We start from the raw sequence: 10,660 nt of genomic DNA, 5'->3' as shown, positions 1-10,660 counted from the left end.
CCACTCCAGTGTTCCTGCCTGGAGAATCCCAGGGACGGCAGAGCCTGGTGGGCTGCCGTCTATGGGGTCGCAGAGTCGGACACGACTGAAGCGACTTAGCAGCAGCAGCAGCAAGTAATACATACTGGTCCCAAAAATGTAAATTTTGAAATACATAAAATTTTGTGGGTTTTTTTTTAAAAAGTAATTATACCTAAGCATAGCCTGTAATTTTTTTTCACTGACTGTATCCATGTAAGTCCTATTGTTATTGTGTAGTAGTGTAACTCTCTTGTGACCACATGGACTGTAGTCTGCCAGGCTCCTCTGTCTAAGGGATTCTCCAGGCAAGAAATACTGGAGTGGGAGAGACCCAATTTCCTTCTTAAGGGAATCTTCCCAACCCAGGGATCAAATCCACATCTCTTGCATTGGCAGGCAGATTCTTTACCACTGAGCCTCCAGGGAAGCCCCAAGTCCTTCTATTAGCTGTCTGCTGGGTGTGACTATTCTATAAATAAACTCTATTTAACTTCTGCCTACTGGGGAATATTTATTCTATTGTCAGCTTTGAGATGCAAGAAATACCATATTCAGCTTCCTTGCTTATACATATGGCATGCTGAGTTTGGCAAATCTTTTTGAGGTTTGGATAGGCAAAGGATAGAATGAAAACATACAGGGGATGCCACTGAAGGGGAATCAAGGTAGAGATGCCAAATCACACCTTACTTAAAAATTTTTAGTTCTCAACCAGAAGGATTCTCTTCATATTGTTATGAGGTATGCTAAAAAAAAATAATAAGACTGTAAAAATTAGATAATTTGAACATGTAGCAATTATGGAGTAACTGGTGCTGAACTTGCTCTCCTTCCATAAAGAACTGGAAAACTGGACAAACTATGTAAAATAAGTGTTTTCAGACAGTGTTCAGCAGGCAGTACACGCCAGATTCCTGGAGAAGGGAAACGAACAAACCTTATATTTTCCCCTACTTCTGCCTTTAAGGCAGTTTGCAGAGGTTCCGAGGAAGGAAAATTCAATCAAAGGACAGTGGTGTTGCTGAGTTGAGGAAACAGAGATTAGGGTAGAGGGACATTTAAGTGGTTGGAATTTATGCATCAAACCACTAGGGAGAAAAGAGCCACAGAATGATCTTGAGAAATATGCACAAGTGTTCTCTTGGATTTGGGGCTGAACACTGAATTGTGCCCACATATGGTGAAATTTGGGCTTCCCTGGTGGCTCAGACAGTAAAGAATCCACTTGCAATGTAGAAGACCCGGGTTCGATCCCTGGGTCGGCAAGATCTCCTGGAGGAGGAAATGGCAACCCACTCCAGTATTCTTGCCTGGAGAATCCCATGGACAGAGGAGCCTGGCAGGCTACAGTCCATGGGGTCGCAGAGTCAGATACAACTGAAGCAACTTAGCAGGCATGGTGAAACTTAGAGACTGAGCAAAGAACAACTAGTGGGGATCAGCCTAGCAATTTCCAGAGGTCACACAGGGCTGAGAGCCATTGGAGTTTTTACCAGCCACAGGGGAAGGATCTCACTGAATATCCAGAGTATGCAGAAGAGACCGTGGAATATCATGCCTTAGGAGTGGGCTAGACTAGCCCTTGGAATAGTCAGTATGAGACCCAACTTAAAAACAAGGCTTGAAAGGAATAAGCTGATTCACAAACTTAACTGCCTTCTAAAAACCAAACAGACCTCCTCAACATTCAACGCTGTCTTAAAACAAAATCCGCTCAACAAATGAGTGTTCAGCTCAGTCACAGATATGTAAAGAAGTGGGAAAATGAAACCCATGACAGAAGAAAAATAGATCCAGAAATGACAGAGATAAATGACAGAAGTAATAGTCATGTGCTCTTAAACAGTGGTCCCCAGTTTCTTTAGCACCAGGGATCAGTTTCCTGGAAGACAATTTTTCCACTGATCGCAGGGGATGGTTTCAGGATGATTCAAACACATTTATTGTGCCCTTTATTTCTATTATTATTATTATTATATCAGCTCCACCTCAGATCCTTAGGCATTAGATCCTAGAAACTTCGGGACACCTGCTCTAAAACATTAATTATAAATACTTTCAAGGATCTAGAGGGTAAATATAAGAAGGGAAGAAGTGCTAAATAGAAGAAAGAACCAAGTGAAATTTTAAGAGTGTAATTTATATGGTCTTTACAGCAGGTTGAAAAATGCAAAAGAAAAGATAAAGATCCTAGACTGTGAAGAAATATTTGCAATACCTGTCAAAAGACTTGTACTCGAGGTATATAAAAAGACCTCTTAAATGAAGAACAAGAATTCATTTTTAAAATGAGCAAAATATTTTTCAGTAGACATTTCACAAAAGATATACTAATAGGTACTAGGAAACATACTTAAGAGAAATGCAAGTGAAAACCACAGTGTGATAACAAAATAGCCTACTAGACAGGCAAAACTTTTAAAAACTGAAAATACCAAGGTTATAAAGCAACAGAAACACACATACACTGGTGTTGGGAATGTGAAATGGTATTATTTTAGAAAAGTTTAAGGTTAAACATACACTTACGACCCAGAAATTCCACCCTTACGTATTTACTGGAAAAAAATAGATGTGTATACATCAGTGTTCACAGCGCTTTATTTGTAATAGCCAAAAATTGCAGGTTACTCAAATATCCATCAACAGGTTCATGGGAAAAAATACTGTGATTTACAATGGGATATTCTCAGAAGGGCTTCACGGGTGGCTCAGTGGTTAAGAATTCACCTGCTTGGGCAGGAGACACGGGTCTGACCCCCCAGATCCCTGGAGAAGGAAATGGCAACCCACTCCAGTATTCTTGCCTGGACAGAGGAGCCTCACAAGCTACAGTACATCGGGTCACAGAGTCGGACACAACTTAGCGACTAAACAACAATACTCAGCAGTAAAAAGAAATGCAAGACTGATACATGTAACAGGTATTAATCATTTAAAAACTGCTCAGCAAAAGCCAGACACAAAATAGTATGTACCATGCAGTCTCCTTTATATGAGATTTAGGAACAAGTTAAACTAGGCTCTAGTAACAGGAGACAGATCACTGGTTGCCTAGTACCAAGTATAGGGGTGGGAGGTTGACTGGAAAGGAGGGAACTTGGCATGATAGTAATGTTCTACATCTTGATTGTGGTAAGTAATTACACAGGAGTGCACATTTGTCAAAACTTAAAATGAGTCCATTTTACTGTAAAGTATATGTCTATAAAATTGATTTTAAAGTGTACACCCTTACCCCATATCAAAAATCAGTATGTGTTCCAAAAGTAATTTCAAACATAATGAATTGATAGTGAGTGAGTAATTGATAGAGGGGTAGGTCAGCAAAGGTGACTGATTTTAAGACTCAAACTTGAAGGTTTTCCTGTTTATAGAGAGTGAGTGAGTGAGTGAGTGAAGTCGCTCAGTCATGTCCGACTCTTTGCAACCCTGTGGACTGTAGCTCACCAGGCTCCTGCGTCCATGGGATTCTCCAGGCAGGAATACTGGAGTGGGTTGCCATTTCCTTCTCCAGGGGATCTTCCCGACCCAGGGATCGAACCCAGGTCTCCCGCATTGCAGGCAGATGCTTTAACCTTTGAGCCACCAGGGAGTTTATAGAGAAGCTCTTATTAAAGGTACCATCAGTGATGAGGCTGCTCCCTTGATTTGTGTACTTTATGCTGCTGCTGCTTAGTTGCTTCAGTCATGTCTGACCCTGTGAGACCCCATGGACTATACAGCCCGCCAGGCCCTCTGTCCGTGGAATTCTCCAGGCAAGAGTACTGGAATGGGTTGCCATGCCCTTCTCCAGGGGATCTTCCCTGGCTATCCCAGGGATCGAACTCTGGTCTCCCGCATTGCAGGCAGACTCTACCATTTGAGCTACCTGGGAAACCCACATATACTATTTCCAGATATACTATTTTGTTGTTTTCATCTGTGACCTGAGATGTACTCATTTTTCTATTTGAGCAGCCTTATGCTTCACAGCATATAAATCAACTTATTATATAGGTATGAACTAACTATGCTATTGTCCCTAGAACCTATAGTAGTTCTACCAGTAGGAGTTAATGATCTTACAATATCTGATATTCTTTCAAAACACTTTTATTCTTTCTCTTCAAATAGATTTGACACTTAAGTGTATCTAAATGAAAATATTTAGCTTGATTCATTTTGGGCTAATATTTCTACATAAAGACATTCCAAAATTATATCTGATGTAAAGTGTACTTCATATTTTACATGCTTGTACAAATTAATTTTTCCAAAAGTTAAAATTCAGAGGTGATGGCAGTGGAGGTGAGGGGAGAAATGAAATAGGCAGATCACAAAGGATTTGGGGGACAGTGAAAATATCCTGTATAATACTGTGGTAGAGGATCCATGTTGTACACTCATCCAAATTCACAGAATGTACACCACCAAGAGTGAACCCTAAGTAAACTGTGGGACTTTGGGTGATTATGATGGTAGTGTGAGTTCACCAGGTGTAACAAACATGCCACTCTAGTGGGGGATGGCAGTAATAGGGAGGCCACGCATGTGGGGGGTGGGAGGCATACGGGAAATCTCCGTACCTTTCTCTCATGCTGTGAACCTAAAACTGCTCTAAAAGATGGTCTTTAAAAAAACAAATTGTGACATTTAAAAAATCGGTCATTTCTTACTAAACCTAATAGGACTATTTTTCTTCACATAAGGTTCCCAGGTAATAACCAGTCAAAAGAATAGTGAAAATTAATTCCTTCCCAATAGATCGTTTTGGCTAGTCAGTAATTCAGCTTTCTTGGGTAACAAAAACTGTAAAAAAAAGAAACTTTAAAATACAATTTTAAAAACAATTGGTGGAGAGTAATTTTTAAAGTTTATATTGAACAGACATTAATAGGCAAATGTCTCATATCACAGAGCACTTTTTACAGTAACATGTTCTAAATATGCTTATGATTGTCATTGAGTAAAAATTTATGTTATTTACCAGTTAATACACAGGACATATATAAGATCTTTTCATTTAGTAGAGGGTCACCATCATTAATTTCACAACTGATGATTTTATAATAGGTCCTTCTAGTTCTTGATGGTCATTATTGAAGTATATAATACATTGAAGATATGGCCTGTACAAAGGCAGAACAAGGATCTTAATTAGAATTCTGACAAGCCCACTCCAATAAAATGATGAGATTATTTGTAATTGATGTCACAATCAATTACCACTTACTTCATCATGAACATTCTAATAGGTCTGGCCTTGGTATTGGCCCCAGGATGTTGCTAAGTGAGTGGCTGCCCTGCTTATGCTGTTATTGAGACAGGGGGGCACATTTTCAGTCAGCATCCTAATGACCTCTTTTGAAGTCTATTAAATTAATGACCCTGTCACACTGTTTTGATCTCTCATAACCTCAGTTTGGGGTTTGTATAACAAATTAATGTTTGGGAACCATGTGGCAAAAGAGATAGGTCTTTTTAAAAGTTGAAATATTAATACTCCTTACTAATATTTAGTAAAATTTATTTTATTTTGACAGAGATAATAGCAAAAATGCAAACCATAGGGTCTGACTATATTTTACAAAAGAACTTTAGGACATTCCTTGCTACCTCCAAAAGACATAATTTTTTTATTCATAGTATCCATATTTGTTTTGAAAGGGAGTGCTTTCTTCTCTAATTCTAGGTGCCAAAGGGTCATGTCTGGTTAGAAGGTGATAATCTACAGAATTCTACAGATTCCAGGTACTATGGACCTGTTCCATATGGACTAATACGAGGACGAATCTTCCTTAAGGTACTACTGTTTTCTGCTTAAGATGCAGGCTTCTTTTCTGAGCTGGGGAAAAAAAAAAGAAAAGAAAACCAGTTTCTTTCAAATGATCTTTGAAATCTTTAGGCTGTTACAGTGGCTACACCTTAGGAACATGTTAACCATAATAGCTATAATAAACATTACCACTCCCCCATTAGCACAGGTAATTGAGAATATTTTTGTTTGAATAACAAAGTTCAAATTACTTTAGTGGTAGCATAAGAAGCTTTTAACTTTCCAAAATTTTAATTTTCTCTCATACAACTTTTCTAATCATATTCATACCCAGGGCACATATTAATATGTATTTGCAGAAGAGCAGTCTAGAGTCCAGCTAGCTGGAATGCAGGGATGTTCCAGTTGTTAGTAAGTTGTTAGTAAGTTACTAAGAGTCATGTGCATCACTGTAGTAAATCACTGAGTCAGAGTAAAGATTGTTGTTGTTGGCCTTTCCATTTTGTCACAGGCAGTAAGGAGAAAAACAGACATGAGTACTTGGTGCTGTTGGATAATTTACAGGATTTTTTACACTTAAGCAGATGTTATACTCAAGTGCTTAGGCTTACAGTTAATTTTGACAGTCGTGAAAGAAAATATACACACATAAACATCTTATTTCTTATATAATGTTTGAATGTTGCACATTTTAGATTTTAAGTATGTACACAAATACAGATTTACTTTCTACAGTGTTATTTTGATGTGGAAAATTTGTTCTTGATTGTAGAATAAGGAGAAAGGGATGACAAGGGAAATATGATGATGCTAATAACATTGCTTTATTGTCTTTAATCACATTTGATTTTACAGATTTGGCCTCTGAATGATTTTGGATTTCTACGTGACAGCCCTAATGGTCACAGATTCTCTGATGAGTAGCAAACATTTATTCTTTTGATTTGATTATTGTCTTCTGTTCAAATGAGTTTACTGTCACTAAAACCATGTACTTACTAATAAACTATTTGTTATTCAATTTTAGTTATTTTTAATTGTTAAATATAAAGAATAAGCACCACACACTCTGGAAGCTATATTTGTTCAAAATATATGGATAAAAATATAATCCAAAATAAGTCATCTAAATTTAGATATAAAAGTATTTTTAGGGAAAACCTAGAACAACCTCACTTTCAAATTTTTGGTTGTATAGGTATAATGAAAATAATTTACTCCTCTTGAATATGCCTCAATACTTTAGCTACATTAACAAAGTAGAGTAGTAGCTAGTCTTATTAAGTCCAAACCAATAATAAATACCAAGAGTTTAACCTAATAAAAAACTGCTAAGTCATATGCTTGGCTCAGTCATTTGAAATTAAGGGAGAAAGTTTCAGTGATCCCATAAAAGATTTCTTAAAAATTTTTTTAAATGAGTTCTGACTTACTCTGTGCATAGAATAGTAAATATATAGAAAATCAAAGTCTTTATAGTTAGCTATAATCAATAAGAACACACTTAAAAAGTCCATTTCATCATACCAGCCACACAATAGCCATGTTTTCTGACTCCAGGGCTATCCTTCTTTCTACAGTTGCCATTTCACTTTATTAACTTTGAGATAACCTAATGAATATCCATATTCAACTTTCATCATGGGGAAGCTAGGCTTACATGTTATTCACAAAGATTCTAATCTAATGACCTGAGATTTGAGAGAGTTGTGTAAAAGGTGTATTACTTTAGCAGCTAGATATATCAAGTTACTTCAAAAACATAGCAACTACAAAAGAATATGATGATTCTATGACCCATTAAACAGAGAAGGCACTGGCACCCCACTCCAGTACTCTTGCCTGGAAAATCCCATGGATGGAGGAGCCTGGTAGGCTGTAGTCCATGGGGTCACAAAGAGTCGGACACGACTGAGCGACTTCACTTTGACTTTTCACTTTCATGCATTGGAGAAGGAAATGGCAACCCACTCCAGTGTTCTTGCCTGGAGAATCCCAGGGACGGAGGAGCCTTGTAGGCTGCCATCTATGGGGTTGCACAGAGTCAGACACGACTGAAGTGACTTAGCATCAGCAGCAGCATGACCCATTAAAAGAGACATACATACACGAAGAAAGGAAAATTTGTACTTTGTACCAATAGGAAAATGAACCAATAATAAAGTTTTCAGGTGGGAATTTATTTAATATAAATTTAAATTCAAGACCCCTTTCTTGTGATCTATAAATATAAATACATATGAATGATGAAATTAATTTTCTCTTAATCCAGGTAGCCTCTGCTTGACAGTCTTATCTTTTCTCTGCAAAAATAGAGCTGACAAAAAAAAGAAATCCTTTTTTTTTATCAGCTTTATACATTTGCTTGAATGGACAGGGTGGAGTGGCCTCTCCTCCATGTGTCTGAATACACTAAAGAATTCCACTTAGTGAACAATGTCAGCAATAATGAAGGAGTTCGATAATTAGTGAACATGTATCACAAGAAATCAGTGTAACTTCTTCTGCTTCATCCTTTGAAACACTGTATTTTCCACCACATCGACAGCTCAGAGAAAAGGAATGATCATCTGCAAAGAAAATAAAAAACACTTACATGTAAATACATGTAAATTAACAACCTTTTTAAAAAGTGCAACTATTTCACAAAAATGCAAAATAAAAGACCTGTCAATATAAAATATATATAAATGAAAAAATGTATATGGGCAGTGTTTCTAAAAATTAGTTACTAAAAGGTCATTATCTGTGGAGGAGAAGGATGGAAACTATGAAACACTAGGCCAAAAGTCTCCTGGGGGAGAGGAGATGCTCAGAAGTGATCAGTGAAATTTATTTGAAGTCTTATGTTTCTTTAAGATTCATATAAATTTTATATTCTTCTGCACTGTGTTTTTCTAAAGTATTACTGTGCAGGAAAAAGAAATAGCCCTACTTGTCTTATTGTCAAGGAGCATCCCTTTGCCTGCAGTATATCATTTCAGAAAAAACTGCTGAATTCAGCAGATTGCTGTCTCTTCTGGTATCACACTTTGAGGAATTCTGATTAAAATATTAGGTTGGTGCAAGGTTGATATTGGAATACATTCTAAATGTGGTCATCATTTTAATGCACATTTCTCACTTTTATGTTTTTTTGCTAATGAATAATTATTTGCTGTTTATATTTATTTTAGACTAGGGAAATGATGTTAAACAAGAAGCAAATTTGAGTTCAAAATGAGTCGTAAAGCAGTGGAGACAACTCGCAACATCAGCAACACATCTGGTGCAGGAAGTGCTAACAAATGTACAGTGCAGTGGTGGTTCCAGACGTTTTTCAAAGGAAATGAGAGCCTTGAAGGTGAGTGTGGTGACTGGCCTCAGAAGTTGACAATTACCAATTGAGAGCCGTCATCGAAGTTGATCCTCTTACAACTACAGGAGAAGTTGCTGAAGAACTCAACGCTGACCATTCTACAGTCATTCAGCATTTGAAGCGAATTGGAAAGGTGAAAAAGCTTGATAAGTGGATACCTCATTGCATGTAAAAAAAAATTGTCATTTTGAAGTGTCACCTTTTATTCTACACAACAACAGTGAACCATTTCTTGATCAGATTGTGATGTGAGATGAACGGTGGATTTTATACAACAACCAGTGATAACCAGCTCAGTGGCTGGACCAAGAAGCAGCTCCAAAGTACTTTCCAAAGCCAAACTTGCACCAAAAAAAAAAAAAGGTCCTTTGTCACCGTTTGGTGGTCTGCTGCCAGTCTGACTGCAGCTTTCTGAATCCTAGCAGAAGCATTACATCTGAGAAGTACGCTCAGCAAATCAGATGCACTGAAAACTGCAGCACTTGCAGCCAGCATTGGTGAGCAGAGTGGGCCCAGTTCTCTCCACACCACCACCCGACGGCACCACCTCACATCCAGCTTTTCACAAGTTGGACGAACTGGCTACAAAGTTATGCCTCATCCACCACATTCACCTGACCTCTTGCTAACCAACCACCACTTCAAGGATCTCGACAACTGTTTGCAGGGAAAATGCTTCCATAACCAGCAGGATGCAGAAAACGCTTTCCAAGAGTTTGCTGAATCCTGAAGCATGGATTTTTATGCTATGGGAATAAACAAGCATTTCTCATTGGCAAAAAATGTGTTGACTGTAATGGTTCCTATTTTGATTAATAAAGATGTATTTTAGCCTGGTTATAATGATTTAAATTTCATGGCCTGAAACTATAATTACGTTTGCACCAACCTAATATATAAACAAACACTATGGCGTTCTTTCAGTGGGGGCTACGTGTGTGTGCTGTTTGGTGTTTACAAAGGATGAAAGAACCAAAAGGACAATCACTGAAGTGAGATGCCCAAAGGAGGCAATATGGTGCAACATTTTGCCTACTCATGGTGGAAATTTTATAAGTCTCTCATCTTCTGGTAAGTTGAAATACGTTTTTCTTTTACCTGAAAGATCTCTGATCCACTGGTTATTTCATTTTACTGTCACTGAAGAATAATTACTGATCATATTATTTTACTAGCATCATGAAAAAATTAGGGATAAATGAACTAAATCTCTAAAGATACTTATAATCAAATATCTTCAGTTCAGTTCAGTTGCTCAGTTGTGTCTGACTCTTTGTGACCCCATGAACTGCAGCACACCAGGCCTCCCTGTCCATCACCAACTCCCAGAGTCTACCAAAACCCATGTCCATTGAGTCGGTGATGCCATCCAACCACCTCATCCTCTCTCATCGCCTTCTCCTGCCCTCAATCTTTGCAAGCATCAGGGTCTTTTCCAATGAGTCAGCTCTTCACATCATGTGGCCAAAGTATTGGAGTTTCAGCTTCAACATCAGTCCTTCCAAAGAACACCCAGGACTGAT

At 37.9% G+C, this 10,660-nt stretch overlaps 2 protein-coding genes across 9 annotated transcripts in view; one reads left to right on the top strand and one right to left on the bottom strand.

The window, feature by feature from the left end:
- Positions 1–9,257, top strand: part of IMMP1L (IMP1 inner mitochondrial membrane peptidase-like (S. cerevisiae)) — a 76,206-nt gene extending 66,949 nt beyond the window's left edge. For 5 of the 7 annotated variants that reach the window (XM_010831805.1, XM_010831804.1, XM_010831802.1 and 2 more), the window contains 2 exons: positions 5,696–5,806; positions 6,635–6,800. In XM_010831805.1, the coding sequence (XP_010830107.1) occupies positions 5,696–5,806; positions 6,635–6,703 (180 nt within the window). In that variant the 3' untranslated portion in view covers positions 6,704–6,800. Of the gene's footprint in view, positions 1–5,695; positions 5,807–6,634; positions 6,801–8,955 lie in introns of those variants that run through there. The other 2 variants (XR_824508.1, XM_010831806.1) reach the window with 2 other exon arrangements.
- Positions 6,892–10,660, bottom strand: part of DNAJC24 (DnaJ (Hsp40) homolog, subfamily C, member 24) — a 77,618-nt gene continuing 73,849 nt past the window's right edge. For both annotated transcript variants that reach the window (XM_010831808.1, XM_010831807.1), the window contains one exon: positions 6,892–8,349. In XM_010831808.1, the coding sequence (XP_010830110.1) occupies positions 8,219–8,349 (131 nt within the window). In that variant the 3' untranslated portion in view covers positions 6,892–8,218. The remainder of the gene's footprint in view (positions 8,350–10,660) is intronic.

Source organism: Bison bison, unplaced genomic scaffold (assembly GCF_000754665.1).
Source record: "Bison bison bison isolate TAMUID 2011002044 unplaced genomic scaffold, Bison_UMD1.0 scf7180017864531, whole genome shotgun sequence".
NCBI classification, from domain to species: domain Eukaryota; kingdom Metazoa; phylum Chordata; class Mammalia; order Artiodactyla; family Bovidae; genus Bison; species Bison bison.
This window is presented reverse-complemented; position numbering and strand designations above follow the sequence as displayed.